Raw genomic sequence first — 18,320 nt, 5'->3', positions numbered from 1 at the left:
GTTTCCTCTGTTCTACACTTACTTCCCCCCAGCTCCACAGCCAGTGCTCACCAAGGCCTCTCAAACCCCATGTGTGTTCAGTAACTAGAACAGGAATGGTGTTTCTTTCTCAGTTTGTGAACATCTAAAACATAATTAATGATCCCTCTTATAAATCTTTTTAAAATAAGGGAAAGAGGCCACATAGGAAATAATTTTAAGAAGGCGGGTCCTGGTGGAGCAGAAAGAGCATGGAGTCAGATGGGCCCGGATTTGCACGCTAGCTACACAACCTAGTGGCCACATGTCTCTGAGAGAGTTGATCGGCCTCCCTGAGCCTGTATTTCCTCAACTATAGAACGAAGATAATAATCTAAGAAGGTTGTGATGACTTACTTAAAAACATTACTTTCAAAAACAATAATCATAATAGGTAACGTACAGCTTACATTTCAATGGATTGCCTGTCACAGTAGCACGTAGGGAGCATGACTACAGCTGCAGCAAAGCTGACTCCTTAAAGTTACTTGAGCACATGTGACTGAACCACTGTGAAGTCCAGTAATCTCCCTATTGCTTGAAAATGGTCTTTTATCAAGCAGTGTTGCAATCAGTAAAATATAATTTCATAATGTACTGTATGAGTGGACTTCAGTAAAAATTATATAAGGAAAACTACCCAAGCAAGTCTCTATAGCCATTATATTTTTTCTAAGGCCTCAGCCAGAAAACTGAAGCCTACTCCACCGCGGCCACGGAGCCTCCATGAAAGGATCCTGGAAGAAATCAAAGCAGAAAGAAAGCTGCGGCCCGTGTCACCAGAGGAAACCAGACGCGGCAGGTTAGGTGAGTCCGGGGCATCACTGGAAGACAGCACAGCAGCCCAGTGAGAGACTGCCGTCTGCAGGGCCCTCTCTCACTCACACACACACACACACCCTCACGCTGGAAGTCTATACTTAAGGTTCATGGAATAGGAAATTATTGCCCCGTGATGCTGAGTGTAGGAGAGCACCGCGCTGCCTAGTGGACAGAGCTCTGCCAACCTCTAGGCTGTGGTTTTAGGACAGTCTCTTCACCTCTGTGAGCACTGATTTCTTCGTCAGCAGAAGGGGGATAAAAAGTCCTCTACACCTTCATTATGACTTTCATTTAAGAATTAAATAGGATCATGGTCAAAATACTTTATAAATTGTAATACATATACATGGATAAGTTATTACGTTTTAGAAATATAAGTGATACATAGTTTTACTTCAGGTTTCTATTGTCTTAATTATGGTTTGAAGATATGGTATTATGTGATAAGAGACTCAATTATTACTGATATCACTTAACTTATTACTCACATTCCTTTATATTTATTATGTTTAATTTTTTTATAAGCACACATTGATTTTCATTTAGAGCAAAACCATATTATAAAATGTAAACATTTTTGTTGATGCAGCTGTCCTCCAATTTGTAAGATTAAAGATGCCCAAAGAATTCAGGGAAACAGTCTCGTGGTGCCTGAACAGGACAGGAGCCGACCCTGTGGCACTGTCTCCTGGTTCTCTCCTCCGACCTCTTCTGCCTCTTTCAAGCCCTGCTTAGTCGTCTGGTTTCTATCCCGGGCTCCCTCTCCCTGAGCAACCACATTCTCCTCCAGGGTTTGTTTCTGGTTTCCCCAGCTCCTGCCCTACAGCGCAGGTTTCTCTGAAAGTTCAGACCCACACGTGCAGCCGTCTGCTGAGCAGGGCCTCCTTGCCCCTCACGCACGACAAGCCCCGCAGCCAAGCGGTGACCTCGCCTGGTTTCTCCTCCACTGTCTCCTCCTGGTTCCCCATCTCAGAGCCCAGGACAGATTGCTCAGCATCACCTCTGGCTCTTACCCAACAGCCAAGCCCTGTGGGTTTTACTTCTAGGTCTCTCTAGTCCTCCCCTCTCTGACCCAGGCTCTCCTCTTCTCCGTCTGGTCAGTCACATCCACTTCAGCGGCTCTCCCTGCCTCCCATGACTCTCAGTCACTGTGTGCTGATGTTCTTTTGTTTGACTTTTGGCCATTCTGTCACACTGTGGCCTCCGTGGCAGCAGGGCCCACGTCTGTCTTGTTGGTTGTTATGTCCTGGTCTCCACTGCAGGGACAGTGATGAAAAGTACTCCCAGAGGTGTTGAAATAATAGCACGTACCTTTCATGTACAGAGCTTCAGAGTGAGGGCAGGCTGTGTGAATTTATCTCTGTCTGATTTTTATGGCAGCAAGTGTTTCCCTTTAAAATGATGTTTAAAACAAATCCATATGAGCATTTACATAATAATGAGCCAGAACATATACATGACATAAATGGAGAGTTCTTATTCTGGGAGTCCTTGCATGAGCCTAAGGATGGTCTGTGAGTCCCTTGAAATATAACAAATTTGTATGTATTTCCTAAAGTGTATGTATGTGCATTTTCTGGAGAGGAGGTTCATAGCTTTGCTCAGATTCCTAAAGGGTCCACAGCCTCAAAGAATAAGAACCACTATGGAAAAATAAGGAAATGGTGTTATAGGACGGCTGCTTAAGACCGGATTTTTAAAAATTACTGTACCTTGAGAAGGAATAATGGGGTAATAGAAAAGATTTCAACAAAATTATAAGGCAAAACAAATATATTACCATGAGAAAAATAAGCTTCATGATTTTCAGGAGAAAAGAGGAGGGATTATAAACTCCAGTGGAAGCACCAACAGGACAGAGAAAGGAACAAGACAGACGTAACATGCTTGTATGATTTGGATGATATTTGACATACAGTTCCTTCATTTTTCCAAGTGTTTATTAAACAGCCGTGTCAGCTGTTGGAGTAGAGAGATGAGCAGTCAGAGTCCCTGCCCACAGGCACTGACAGAGGAAAGGCTCGGGGCAGCAGGTACATGTTCCCCCTGCAGCGCCGACAGCAGCCCGTCAGGGGCATGGGGGTGGCCGGGGCTGAGCGTTCAGGAGACCAGCAGTCCTTGTGGGTGGCAACGGGACACCGCACGTTGCATAGAAGGGGCATCACATGCCCTTGTCATATACATATTCTTCTGTTTCATTTTCAACAAGTTAGATGCTAACTAGCAGGAAATCTACTTTAGAATAATTAAATATCAATTTTCTCTATAGTATATCTTATTTTATTTTAACCTTATGAATTGGTGTTTCACAACAACCAGAATTGAGCTGTTATTGAATGTGATTGTTCTATGAGAATCTTACTTTTAAAATTGATCTTGCATCTTAATTGGAAAGTAAGAGATTTGGGCTCTTCTTTCTGCAGACCTACATTGGTTCTTACTATAAAGTTTCCCTTGGGGAGTTTGGGTAAAGTTGGCAGAATTATCTTGAAGAAAAGTTCCCTAAATAGCTTTAAAACCTTACCCCTCCATGCAATTGCAAGTAGAAACCCACTGTAGAAATTGGGGAAATGTTTAAAGAAGAACTGTTACCCGTAGTTTCACCAGCAGAGGCATGCGCTGTGATGGAGCTTGTGCGTCACGAGGTGGAGACAAGAGCTGTGTGCACAGTGTCTGATGTCCCCATGTAATGTTATGTGGGGCAGGAACATCTTCCCACGTCGTTAAATATGCCCCACAGCATTATTTATAAGGACGTGATTACTAACACATGGCTAAGTTGTCTTTTACTCGCCTATTTCCCTATTGTTTTACAGGCTAGCTCCATTTTTTTCCTGTTAAGTCTGAAATTAGTATTCTTTTGCATCAGTCTTTGTTCATATCTTATCATTTTCTTTTTCCCAACACCTTTTCTAACACCTCATACTATGAGATTTGGGGTTGTAAATTGTTCCTTTAAAAACATCTGCCAAAAGCATATGGAGAGATACTTTCATTCTGTTAAATTTGGGTGTTAGAACTGTATGCGGGCTGCCTCGGAAACATGAGCTGGGGGGACATTGTGCCTGACAAGCCTGTGGACCTGCGGTTCTCTCCTCTTCTGACCACAGAGCCACCTGTCCTCCCTGACCTGGGGCATAGGATGGATGGGGCTACAGTGGAAATAGGTAATTCTCATTCTTATGAATACCCAAATTCATCAAACTTTGGTAATAACCTTTTTAAATCAGCTTTATTGAGATATAATTTACCTGCCATAAAATTCACCCATTTAAAATATACAATTCAGTGTTTTTTAGTATATGTAATAAAATTTTTAAAACAAATGATTTCAACAGGAAAGAAATAAGTTTATTCATAGGAGATTGTATTTATTTAACTTCTACTATGTGCTAAGCACTATTCTGAGCACCTTTTTTTGTATGGAATCATTTAATTTTTATAACAATCCCATGAAATAGGTACTATTATTCCCATTTTACAGATGAAGTAACTGAAGCACAGAGAGGTTAAGTAACTTGTCCGGAATCACACTGCTAGTAAGTGGCAGAGCTGAGGTTCAAACTCAGGCTCTCTGGCTCCTGAGGCCTTGCTTCAACTGCCAGGTTACACTGCCTACAATAGAGAATTAGTGATACTTTGTGATGCTGGTAGTACCTGAATGAGATTTTTGATAAGATGTTTCACCTGTATGCAGAGAGCCACATTTTCATCCTGAAATTAATTATTTAAGAATACATTTGTTGTTAAATTTTAAAGATTTTGTATGTTCCATAAAATCATGTTTTAAAACATGGCTAGTTTTTTCTTTTGAACTCTTTTATATTTTAAAGTCCTGTACTATGATTCTAAAATGTTTGTATCTTTAACATGCTTTCATTTTTAACATGTTCTTTAAAAGTTATTTGTTTTCTTTTATTGTTACTCCATTTCAAGTCTTAGTAATATAATTAAAACTAAGACTCATGGTTTTATTGTATTTCAGATTGTTATTTACTGCCTTCTGCCTTAAAGTGTGAAATGTGCCACCACAGGTCTTGAACCCTCCTCCCTTTTTCATCTTCCCTGTATATCCTAACAGCTGAATTATTTTCTTTTTATTGTTTGTTTTCTTTTTTCAGCAATGCGGCCACTTAGCATGTCTTACAGTTTTGACTTGTCAGGTAAAAAAAAAAGCACTTTCACACCTGACGTGGGTTTTGTGGTCTCTGTGAAATACATTTCATTCATCTGCTTGTTCAAACACGTCAAAAAAGAAAATTGAAAGGCTTCTTCTAAGCTGTGGTCAAATAAAACATTCTGTTTCTTTGAAAATAGTATACTTTAAAAAAATTAAAACTGTAATAAATCTGTTGCCTTGCAAGAGTCTGTGGAAGAACCGTGACACTTGTGGTCATGGAACACAGTGCCCACCCCACCCCCAATCTCATAAAGCAGCGGTCAGAGTCTAACAGAACTCTGCCTTCAGAGCATAGAAAACACTTTCAAGAAACAAAGTTTTGACACTTCTTACTCTCTAAAGCACTCAGTTATTCAGGTAGCTGAACTCAGAACTGTCAGCTGCTTCAGAGGACGACTGCTCCTCAGTTGAGGGCCAAGAGCTATCTGCGTACCCAGTGCTCCTGTGCGTAGGGCCTTGTCACGCTGGTTCTTTGTGCTGATTAAGAGTCTAAAAACACATGAGCGTTGTAATGGCTTTGGTTGTAAAATATAATCCTATGTCCCGGGTTTGTAGGACACGTTTAGAGCCCTTCTGTTAAATAGACAGGGACTAATAGTGAAACAAGTAGCTATTAATGATTAAATTTGACCTGTAAAATCAGCCCCCCTTTTAAATTGAATTTTTAAATTATATATGAGCAAATTTGCAAAGCCAGCTTAGTCCCAATAAAATGTTTTGCACGTTAGAATTTGACTTTGGAAGCTGCTGTTTTGAATGCAAAATGAGATAAGATATTGGCACTAGTATTTCCTTCCAGAATTTTCTTTTACATGCCATGGAACTGTTGGCATATCTTACATACAAATTCATATTTAAAGAGCCAGAGAGTTCTAATATCATGTTCTGTCTGTGAATATTTACTGAGTGTCTTCCAACTGCTAAAATAGTTCCCAACTGCTTTTTGAATTTCTATGTATATTTGTAGTTCTTTTAGGCATGACTAATATTTGCACTTTCAAGAAACTCAGATAAATATGTTATAGTCTTCACTTACTACTTCTGACTGACCACTGAGGAGCTTTTTCTATTTTCTTTATCCATTTGACAATTTTTATTTTATCAACGATTTGCAGAGTAACTTTGTAAAAAAAAAAAAGCTTGGTCTGGAAAATAAACTCAGAAATGTTTGAGAACATGTGTGTTACTGCTAATCTCCAAAAGTTGGCAACACATACTAAGATCCATCTCTTCTAAATATCTACTAAAGATATTCCTCCCTGGCGGGCTCTCTGGGAGTGGCCGCTGCCTAAGCACACTGGCTGCTGTCTCCCGTGAAGTAGGCACAGGTGGCTGACCTGGATGGCGTGCATGCCCACACACATGTATGTAGGTGTGTTCGTGTCTTATAGGTTATATGATGGGTTCTTGTGTTGGGAAGAAAGCTCTTGGTGCTGAGCTTCTCGAAGTAAAGGAGCAACAAAAATTTTTGATTTGCTTTCACTGCTTATCATTTGCCATAATTTATTTTGTACCTTAGTGTACTTTGCAATTTCCACACACTTCATTCTCGATTTCTTGTGTTTTCATTGTGTCATTTTGACTAACCAATTTAAATGTCCCAAATTATAAATGGAAAAGACTGATCTATTCTTCTAACCTAAATGCAAAGATCGGGATGCATTTCTTGTCTAAGTTGGGAAATTAGCTAACTAAGGAGTAAATATTTAAACGTGTAGTGTAGGTAATGCACGTAAGTGTAGAATAGGACACATTGAAGTATGTTCTGCTGCTCAGGTATGTTTTAGAAATATTAATTCTTAGTGGAAAATGTTAATCCAGTCAACATTAATTAAGGTAAGTATAATTTATTTTTCTGATGCAAATATTAAATATACAATCTTTATTTCAGCCATATTTCCTCCAACTAAATAAGGCAGCAGCCTGGGTGTATCTAACAGACATAATTATTACACTGTGTAATAATAGAAGTTATTACATAAGGTATTTAATATCATGGTTGTGTGTTTTAGATTCTGAACCTGAGGCATGTGACTTCTAAAGCTCTGTGTAGCATCTTAAATAGTTTGTTTACTTATAAATATCACCAGAAATTCTGTCTTATATAGAAGAAGTCTAAAGTCTTATCCAAGGGTTTGGTTTTCTCATCAGATACACTGAAGTGATAATGAGGATTCATTCATTTGAACAGAAAAGTATAAGTAATCAAACTACTTAAAAATATCTCTTAAAAGTGTGTTCAACTGGGGCTTTTTACAAATATGCAGTATTAGATAAAATCACACACAATATTTAGTCTTACATACGGAGATCATCCTGAAGCCTGACTGGGACATAACATATTCTTCTATTAATTCCATTTATCCGAAAGCTTTGAATTGAATACTAGGTGTTTATTTCAGTAGTTTGAGTCAGTGAGCTCAAGTACAGTTACCAACCTCAGCAAAGTCTTCAGGCAATTAGAGAGCTATTGGGTAATTTCTCAGATCCCTTGCATTGAGAATGAAGTTAGCTCATGGCAGCCACTGTCACTTAACAGTGTTCCCTAAACTTCAGTGCAGATCTCACCCTCATGATTTTACCAGACTTAAGTGCCACCAGTACTGTTCAAACTTTTTAAATCTACCATAAATGACTTTTAAAATTTTCTTAAGCAAAAACATCCATAAAATCATGTATCTGATATAGTAATTATATTTTTTCTGAAACATTAAATATATAACCATTAAAACTGTGTTAATGTTCCTCCACACACCACTGGTGACTTCACCCTTAAGGAAACTCTGGCTTGGACCTGTGAGACCCGCCTGGAGAAGCTCACTGTGTCTCCAGGCAGAGCCTCAGTTGGGTGTGGATAGTTGGACCAGTGGGAGATATGTGTGCTTTTTCTTGGAAGACTGGCTGCCGCTACTGCATGAACCTCTGGAGGAAGTGTGTAAAAAGTGTGTGCTATAGAATACGATTTTTCAAAAGATACTTCAAGACCATATTTAAACATTACCTTTTTTCTTGAATAGGAATTAATCAATTAGCCCAATCATTTCCTCCTTTGCTCTCTGGAAGACTTTTAAATTACGCTTGTAAGTGTGGCAGCCTACTGCTTTCTACACCTTATGAAAGGTTTATTTAAAGATTTTAACCTTTGTAATTTTGTAAAAACTTGCTGCTTTTGCCCTTTTGTCCCTTCAGCACACCCCATCCCCCAATCATATATTTGTTCTAGCTACTTAATACCTGGAGAGGTAGTAACAAAATTAACTCATGTGTTGTCAACACATTTGTTGTCAAGTTTTCTGTTAAACATTTTATGTAAAATGATAAATGATTTATGACAAGTCTGTCTTCTTCCTTTTTTCCTTTCCTCATTCCTTTCTTGCTCACTCAAACCCTTGTAGTTCACAGGGCAGTTCTAGTTCTGGCCTTCTTGATATCCAAAAATATGCAGAAATTGTGAATATTAAGTTAGATATACATCATTTATAATAAATAATTCACATAATTCTTTTAAATAATGTCAAGGAAAGCTGTACTAGAACATACTTACATTCTGAATGTTATCTGGAAATCCACCTCTTCCACTTCAAGCATAAAACTATTACATGTTGGGGGGAGCTACTATAAATAGAACATTCTTGTATTTTATAGTTACTTCAGGTACAACGCTTCCCCCCACCCCCCACAAACAAGCATTAATCCTGATTTTTCAGTGCCCAGCATACCCTTTACCCCCAACCATGGGAGTTTCACAGACTGCTCCATGGGCAAAAACCAGGTTATGGGCTGGTCTGTGAGTTAAATCATGCAGGGACTGCTTTTTCTCACTTTTAAATACTCTAATTTAGTAGTTAGTTATTAAAATTATTAGTTATTGAAATACTGAAGAAAATTAGTTCCACTTGCATTGGAAGATTACAGGCTCCACTACAAAAAAAGGTGGCCTTTTAGAATCAGTACCGACAAGGATTCCAGTGTCAGCTGTGCCGCGCTGGCTGTGTGACTGGCTGAATCATCCTTAGCCTTGGTTCACTCACTTACAAATGGAGATAAAAGTCAGTGTTAATAATTGCTAACATTTACTGTGCACTGCCTTTATTATACACTAAAGTATTTTATATGCAGTTGTTAACTTATTTAATCCTCACAACAAGCCCATTTCTGTTGTTAGCCCCATTTTACAGTTGAGGAATGAAAGTTTAAGTAACTTGCTCAAGGTCAAACAACTAGAGCTAGACTTCGAATCCAGACCATCTGCATCTTAACTATACTGTATACTCTAAAGTTTACCTGTTGTGCTACATACTCTTATTTTGTACTCTGTTCACTGTACTCCATACTGTATGCTCTGTGTTCTGTACTCTGTACTCCATGCTCTGTGCTCTGTGCTGCCACATTTCTTTCACTGCCTTCCCATCCAGATTTGAGCTTTGGATAATCAAAATCAGCTTTATCAGAGGAAATGTATCTCAGAGTCTTTGTGTTCATGTTTATATGCATATAGATTATTAGCTGTTTTTACTTTAAAATCAAACCACTTTCAGATCTTACAGCCATATGTGCATGCCATCACTCTGATCTGTAGATCACTAGCTCTTTAGAGGCTAAAAGGAAAGTTAGCCTCTCTGGGCCTCTGGAAAATAGAGAAGTTTGAGTCAGTTATCTGTAGTATTTCTTCTAGCTCTAAATTTTTATCTACAAATGTGAATATATAATTTTTCATTTAAAGGTTTCCTTTATTTGAATCTGACAGTTAATGTCAACGCAAGTGTTGTATATGCATAGGTGTTACTGTGTCTAGCCTCTGTGTTGTATTTGCATGACGTAGAAATGCCGTATCACCTCGGGTGTGATTCCAAGTGCAGGTACTTGGAACAGTGTGTTTGGTTCACTGACTACCTTTCTGTGCTCAAGAAAAGGTAAGCTTTCACCTTTGTTTTACCAGAGGTAGCTACCCCTGAATCTCCAAAGAATGTCCTGGAATCATCGATGGTGAATGGAGGTTTAACGTCACAATCAAAAGAAAATGGGGCAAGTGCCGTACAGCAGGTGCCTGTGCAGCGGAAGAAACTCCTCAAAGCCCCAACTCTGGCCGAGCTGGACAGCTCTGACTCAGAGGTGAGTCCCCATGGCCCCCCATGTCCCGATTCGGGGTCAGGAAGTGAGCGCCCTCCGACCGGTCCTCGTGTTGCTCCCCAGCTGTTACTTAATCTCTTCCCATTTTTCAGTCAATTAAAGTTAGGTTTAAAATTCATTCATTTAGCAGGAAATGAAACAGTGGATTACTTACTGTTATTTAATAAAGGCCAATATAGTGGCTGTAGTTTATAGAATAACTTGTGACATACATACGTAGTCTTAGATTACAGTGGGGTTAAAATAAGTCAGTAATTTTCAAACCTATATTTTCTTAAATATGTTTCCCTTTGTTTTGGGGAAGGAAAAAGAAAAACATCTTCATAGATTCTTCCCTCTCTAGAACACACACACACACACACACACACACACACACACACACCCCCATACTGAAGCTTCTTCTTTATGTAATAGTAACACCAAAAGACAAGTCCCCCAACACTGTGCCCATGCCCTGCGGATCCTTCCTGTTCCTGACGTGGGTGCTCCCAGATCTCTGCAGGCCTCTGTCCGCAGTGTCACTATTGTATGTCTCCACTACCTGACCCTCAAAGTCAGCTTATATAAAATGAAATGATTTCCCCGCCCCCTGCCAAACCACGCCACACACAGCAGGCTTCTAGTCTCCTGTCTGCTGTCTCGGTTGCTGGCTCCATTCTCTCCTCATTCATCCAAGTTAGAACTTGAGGGGTTATTCTCTCATAACGCCCTCACCGGTCTCCACACCTTATCCAGCAATATCAGTAATAACAATTTTGCCACTAAATGTTTTTCAGACTTCAAGAATAGTAAAGAAGTATTCTTATTACTGCCCAATTCAGTGCATGCGCTGTCTCATCAGTCATATCTTATCTTCCTTCTTCCTAGCTTCCCTGATTCCATCTTGCAAATACCACTAGGGTCTTTGTCTTTGAAACCTTTTGAAGGCTTCCTGCCACTTACAGGACTAAGCTCCTGTCCCTGAAGAAGCTGCGTCAGAGCCTGCGCCATCTGGTGCCTGCAACATCACTCTGCCTCAGTTTACCCTTCAGCCCCACTGGGTCCCTTGTTCTTTCCTGCTCACTCCCTGTTGCTCCGCTCTGTGCATCTGCGTGCAGCCTACACCCAGCTCCTCTCCGATTCCATAATAACCCTCTGATCCGTCTGTTGTGTTAGAGCACTTGACCCTTTGTAATATAATTATCCATTTTTTTCTCTCTCTCACCAAGTGCAAGCTCCCAGGAGGGAAGGTGCGGAATTCACCTTATATTCCCAGGTCCTGATCCCCAGCAGACACTCACATATTTAAAGAAATTCATGCTAACCTGTGAGAACAACAGTTTAAATGAAAAGAAGATCTAGTGGTTAGCCACTAGAACTGTGATAATTGAAATGCAAATTATATTAAATAAATTTAAAACTCAGTTCATTGAGTTCTCACGTGTGGCTGGAGGTGACCAAGCTGGACGGTGCTGACACCAGTGCCGCCCTTGCAGAGTCTGCTGGGAGCACCTGTGTCTGGTGCAGCGAGCACGCCATCCCGTGTCCAGGACCCCCTTCCTGTCCTTTCTTCGTCCTTCACTGCCCTGAGCTAGAATGCCCAGGCCATGAGGAGGGCAGTGGGCGGCCTCTGCAGTTGTCTTAGTTTTCCTCTTTGTGAAAATATTGTGCTGATGCCCTAAATCCAAATCTTGAGATGATTTGCTAGACACAATTCTCTTAATCAGAGCGAGGCTGCGTTTGCGTGCCTGCCCATTAGTTAGAAAGGGAGTGTGAAATACAGTGCTGAGACGTGTTGAGCCTGGTCTTTGGCTGCTGGTCCAGGCCTGGGCAGTCATGGCTCCCATGATTGGGAGTAAGGTGGGGATCTCTGATTTCTGGAACAGAGGGAATGGTCCTGGGCCAGGAGTGGAGCAAGCACGCCCCTCTGTCCTCTTCCCTTACAGCTGATGCTCTAAAGTACTAAGGAGGGGCAGGGCAAAGATGCTGAATGTGAGAATGCCTTACATTCCTTTTTTTTTTTTTGAACTTCTGAATATAGATTTTTTTTGCGGTACGCGAGCCTCTCACTGCTGTGGCCTCTCCTGTTGCAGAGCACAGGCTCCGGACGCACAGGCTCAGCGGCCATGGCTCACGGGCCCAGCCACTCCGTGGCATGTGGGATCTTCCCAGACCGGGGCACGAACCTGCGTCCCCTGCATCGGCAGGCAGACTCTCAACCACTGTGCCACCAGAGAAGCCCTGAATATAGAATTTTAAAACTTCTAAATATGTTCAAACTTTAAAATTTAGAAAACACAGATGAGCAGAAGCCTTTAATTTTAAACAGCTATATTTCAAACTTGGGCTTTGTGATAATTAGTTTCAGTAGAGGTTTTTTGTTTTGTTTTGTTTTTTGGTGCCCTCTCTGAGGCTCCGTAGGGTTTCTTTTGATGAAACTCAGCTTTAATTTAATTGTGGTAGATTAGGTGTGTTCATCCTAAAAAGCTTTCTTAACATTAGCCTCTTTAAGATTATCTACCGACTGGTTGAAGCCAACTCAGAAAAATGTCTCTTGTAAAAGCCTGACAATTATCTGATGTTTCTATAGACATGAACGAAGCACCTTGAAACTCAAGCCGGGTTTCCTTACAGTGTGAGTTAGTGAGGAACATGCCGTGGGCTCTGGCTCTGCTTTGTGGACAGGACACGAAGACAGGTCCCATTGTGTCAGCCTCCACCGTGTCCTCCATCTGAGGTCTCCTGCAGCTCCAGAATGTGGCAGTCCTGCCCATAAATATGAAAGCGGAAAAGAGGCTGAGGAGTCCTGCCTTCTCTAAGTTGATGGATGGGTGTTCTTTTCCCCACCTTAATGGATTCCTGATGTCAGGGAATTCCTAAGCCAAGATTGATTTATCTCTGGTCCTATTTGCTCACTTATAAAAATGGCCACAGATACTAAGACAGATCTATCCCACATCACATTGCACAGTGTCTTCATTCACATTTTATAATAATGTTTTTTCACACTTTTTTCTTTAACTCTTCTCCTATTTTTCCTTTTCGCCAACTTCTTTTTTTTCCAATGCCTCTCCATTTTTTCCATTTAAATATTTACCAAATGCCTTCAGTAAGCAGTAAAGGGACAGCAGTGCGATAGGCTTTGTCCCCTTGCTCATAATCCAAATGGGAAATACGAAGCATACACTGAGTCATTACACGTGTTTGGTGAGTGCTCGCGGCCTGCCAGGCACCTTTTGAGCCACCTGTGTGTGATGCCACCAGGGGGCCAGGGGCTGGAGAAGCCTCAGGGAGAGGGAGGACCTGGGCTGAGGAGTCAGGCGAGGAGAGCAGTGGGCAGAGGGCTTCTGCTGTTTGTGGCACGTGCCAGGCCAGGTCACAGCCGGTCTCCTGTTTCTCCCCTACTGGCCTGGACTTCCCCTGGGGGCGGAGGAGTGGACTGACCCTGCCTCTCTGACTTGCCTAAAGCATTCCTGGTGGAGGTTGCACAGGAACAAAGACTAATACTCAGGCCTGTAGTGGGAGGACAGTGGGGGCCAAATAAAGAAGAAGCTCAGAAAAGACTGGTCTTACTCTTTTCTTCCATCCCCTCAATTTTATTACCACTTCCCCATTTTTCCTCCTTCCCTCCCATTTACTGAGTGGCTTCCAAAATTTTTTTTTAAGGACCAAAACTTTTCCTTCACATCAAAGCTGTAGAAGTACAAGGCGGGTCAGCTAGAAATGGAGGCGGGCCTAGGACCTGCTCTCCACTCCCTACCCCGCCACCTCCCCATCTTCATGCCTTTTCCATTCTCAGAGGAAGTGTCCCCTAGGAAGTCCCAGCACGCCTGACACTGAGCTCGTCCCTCTGTGGATGGGGCACCGTACTCACTCCTGGAGGAAGTGCTTCTGTGCACGATCACACGTCTCCTGCTGGCCTTGCAGTCTCTCCACCGGAGGTTTTTCCCTCAGGTTTAAGAAATACCTTCCAGGGGAATTCTCTGGTGGTCCAGTGGTTAGGACTGCAGGCTCTCACTGCTGAGGGCCTGGGTTCAATCCCTCGTTGGGGAACTAAGATCCTACAAGGCATGCAGCACGGCCAAAAACAAAAATAAAAACAGACCAAAAAAACCCTTCCAGCCACCAGAATACCGACTGTATGGTGAACTCGTTCGTACATGATCTCATTTAATTTTCTCTTCCACAGAGACTTCATACTAAGAGGTAACTGCCACCATTCCAGGGTAGCAGCTCTGCTCACCTCTGCAGACATATTTCATTTGACTGCAGTGTGCACCAGAAAGTTCCTGTTGCCCCTTGCTGTCTTTGAGGTTAACTTAAAGTTGGGCCCAGATTATCACAAAGAGCAGGTTCCTGTCTAAATATTCCCCATTGAGTAGTGAATTTCCCTGTAAAGAGTCAATATATTATTTAAGTCAGATATTCTTATGAAATGGATATTAATGGATTATTTACTTTATCAACATAAATTCAGCTGCTTTGTGTAGAAAGAAAAACTCCTTAATCCTGTTCAGAGCCATGAGATGATGACTTGCCCTCAGTCTTCTTAATGCTGTGCGTCCTTTGTTCCTTCAAGGAAATGCATTTTCTTCCTTTCTGTCAAGTGAGACCTCCAGTTGCAGAACCAGTAAAGGGATTTTTTTTTTTCTCTTAGATTTACCCAGCAGCTTTGTGCATTTAAATTATAATAGTTAAATAATCAGCATTAACTACAAGCTTGAATTGATGTCCTTAAAAGTTTCTAGTTGTGAAACTGGGCTATTGGTAGTGACCCAGAGACTTTATACCCTGCTTGAGGCCGTAGGAATAGGTTATCTAATCTGCCATTTTGCCAGAACTGGAACTAACCCATGCTTTTTACTTAACAAAATATTATGAGCATTTTCCCATCTGATTAATCCTTTTTCAACATGATGCCAAATATCTGTGTGGTATTCTATCATAATAATTTGCCATATTATATTTAACCAGTCCCCTGTTTTTGAACATTTAAGCTGTTACCAGTTTTCTGTTATTATAAATAACAATAATATTGTTAACATCCTTATGATACATTTTTGCTTTGAATTATTTTTCAGGATATTTCTAGAAGAATGTTTGCTAGGTGAAAGAATGTACATATTTATAGCTTTTGATACATATTGCCAAGGTCCTTAAAGAAAGCTCTAATATCTGCTTTTTATTGAGCCAACTCTATGTTATACTTTAGGTATTATAAATTGATCAGACCCTAGAAGTAGCTACGATCCTTATATAAAAGATAAGGAAACAAGACACACAGAAAGGTGTTGTCTTTGAACTAAGATTGTTAAAGAGTAAATTATAGAGACGGATTTGAAACCCAAGTCTAACTCCAAAATCTTCATATCTCATAAACTTTGTAGTATTTCAACTAGTAGTATATGAGAATGCTTGAATTTAAAATAACTTAAACTGGAAAGGGGCTTAGAAATCTTGTTCAACGTCATTACTTTTCAGTGAGAAAACTGAGCCTCTAGTAGAGATAGAGACCAACTTTAGAAAGTCAGACAACTTTTCAGTAGCAGAATCCCTGCTAAACCAGACCTCCCAACACCAGATCTTTTTCCATCATTTTTTTCTCTCTTCCTAAAACTCTAAACCTCAGTGTTTCTTGCTTATCTTTAATAACCTCTGCTAGCCTGTCCCAGGTAACGTTTTAAAAGTCAAGATAAGCTTTGATTGGAGCTATATCAAAGCTTTCAGTAGGAAAACTAAGCAAAGGAGCTGTATCTATGCCTTCACTGGGATTCTTTTCAGGAAGAAGGAGATTTACCTTCCTGTTAAGTGAGTTAGGTGTCAGGCTGGCATCTGAGACGATTCTGGCAGCCTTCAGTGACAGTGCCACCCCGGGAGCAAAGCTGCGAGACTTCTGACAGTGACCTCATTGCATCCAGGACCTGATTAAGAGTCACTGGTCAGGACATAGAACTAGAAAAGGCCTAACTTAGTGTCAAGAACTAGAAAAGGCCTAACTTAGTGTCAGAGACTAGTAACTTGGATCAGACAATACGCAGACAATAAGCAAATTTCAGAAACCAGACCAGGCTGTAGAAAAGACTAATGTTAAGAGATGTCAGAGACCCATTGAAACACCTCAGCCAGGCAGAAAGTGTTTAGTCAACGGGAGTGGACATGACAGGGACACCACACGCTCCCCGGTTCCTTTCTGGGTGGCTCCGTGACTCCTCTGGGGCAGGAACTAATCCTGGTGAAGATTAGTTTTTTCTTTCTTCCTTTCTTTCTTTCTATGAAGTAAATACTTTATATATATAGTTGATGTATAATTTTATATGTTACAGGTGTAAAATACAGTAACTGACAATTTTTAAAGGTTATCCTCCATTTATACTCATTAAAAAATATTGGCTATATTCCCCGTGTTGTACAATATATACTTGTAGCTTATTTTATTTTATTTTTAAATTTTATTTATTTATTTGGCTGCATTGGGTCTTCATTGCTGCGCGGGCTTTCTCTAGTTGCGGCGAGCAGGGGCTACTACTCTTCATTGCGTTGCGCAGGCTTCTCATTGTGGTGGCTTCTCGTTGCGGAGCACAGGCTCTACGTGTGCAGGCTTCAGTAGTTGTGGCATGCAGGCTCAGTAGTTGTGGCACACGGGCTTCGTTGCTCCATGGCATATGGGATCTTCCTGGACCAGGGCCTGAACCCGAGTCCCCTGCATTGGCAGGCGGATTCTTAACCACTGCGCCACCAGGGAAGCCCTTGTAGCTTATTTTATACATAGTAGTTTGTACCTCTTAATCCCCTACCCCTCTATTGCCCCTCCCCCACTGCCCCTCACCACTGGTAATCACTAGTTTGTTCTCTATATCTGTGAGTTTGCTTCTTTTTTGTTATATTCACTAGTTTGTCATATTTTTTAGATCCCACATATAATTGAGATTATATAGTATTTGCCTTTCTCTGACTTATTTCACTCAGCACAGTACCCTCCAAATCCATCCATGTTGCTGCAAATGGCATAATTTTATTCTTTTCCATGGCTGAGTAATATTCCATTGTATGTATATGTGTGTTTGTGTGCGTGTGTGTGTATGTGTATATATATATATATACCACATCTTCTTTAGCCACTCATCTGTTCGTGGACAGTTAGGTTGCTTCCATATCTTGGCTACTGTAAATAATAACTGCTGTGAACATTGGGGTCCATGTATCTTTCTGAATTAGTGTTTTTGTTTTTTTCAGATACATACCCAGGAGTGGAATTTCTGGGTTATATGGTAGTTTTATTTTTAGTTTATTGAGAAATCACCATACTGTTTTTCACAGTGGCTAGACCAATTTACATTCTTGTCAGTAGTGTACCAGGGTTCCCTTTTCTCCACATCCTCTCCAGTATTTGTTATTTGTGGGGGTTTTTTTTTTGTTTTTTGATGATAGTGATTCTGACATCAAAATGACAGGTGTGAGGTGATAGCTCATTGTGGTTTTAATTTGCATTTCCCTGATGATTAGCACTGTTGAGCACTTTTCATGTGCCTGTTGGCCACCTGCATTTCCTGTTTGGAAAAATGTTCAGTTCTTCTGCCCATTTTTTAATTTTTTTTTTATGTTTAATAGTATGAACTGTTTATATATGTTGGATATTAACCCCTTATCAGTCATACCATTTGCAAATATTTTCTCCCCTTTAGTAGGTTGTCTTTTCATTTTGTCAGTGGTTTCCTTTGATGTGCAAAAGGAAGTTTAAGTTTAATTAGGTCCCATTTGTTTATTTTTGCTTTTATTTCCTGTTTTAAGAGACGGATCCAAAAAAATACTGCTATGATTTATGTCAAAGACTGTTCTGCCTATGTTTTCCTCTGCATTTAGGTCTTTAATCCAGTTTGAGTTTATTTTTTTAATGGTAGGATTAGTTTTCAAGTAGTCTGAAAGTGGGTGCAGCTGCCTGAGGTGGGCGTGCAGGGCCAGAGGACCAACCACAGTTTCTGGGAGCAAATCCCAAGAGGCCCTGAGCCACACCCCATCCTTGCAATGGCCCTGCCTGCCCAGGACAGGCTCTTGGCTGTTCTCAGAGCGGGGATTTCAGACCAGTAAGTAGTGGGGTGCAAGGCATGGACATGTCTCAGACTTACGTGAAATTAGGCTGTAAAAATGATTCTAGGGAAGGTTGGCTGAAATATGTGCATTGGGGATGGTTTCT

The 18,320-nt window shown here is 40.8% G+C and overlaps 2 protein-coding genes across 3 annotated transcripts in view; one reads left to right on the top strand and one right to left on the bottom strand.

Annotated features, from left to right (window-relative positions):
* Window positions 1–18,320, bottom strand: part of PRELID3A (PRELI domain containing 3A) — a gene marked incomplete at its 5' end in the record, with an annotated part of 130,066 nt that overhangs the window by 43,228 nt on the left and 68,518 nt on the right. The gene's annotated exons all lie outside the window — the stretch shown is intronic.
* SPIRE1 (spire type actin nucleation factor 1) overlaps window positions 1–18,320 on the top strand; it is a 203,433-nt gene that overhangs the window by 168,441 nt on the left and 16,672 nt on the right. For both annotated transcript variants that reach the window (XM_082853005.1, XM_082853004.1), the window contains exons 8-9: window positions 696–825; window positions 9,960–10,132. In XM_082853005.1, the coding sequence (XP_082709131.1) occupies window positions 696–825; window positions 9,960–10,132 (303 nt within the window). The remainder of the gene's footprint in view (window positions 1–695; window positions 826–9,959; window positions 10,133–18,320) is intronic.

Source organism: Leucopleurus acutus (genome assembly GCF_964270905.1).
Source record: "Leucopleurus acutus genome assembly, chromosome: 13".
NCBI lineage: Eukaryota > Metazoa > Chordata > Mammalia > Artiodactyla > Delphinidae > Leucopleurus > Leucopleurus acutus.
The sequence above is the reverse complement of the archived record's forward strand: the minus strand, read 5'-3'. Positions and strand labels throughout refer to the sequence as shown.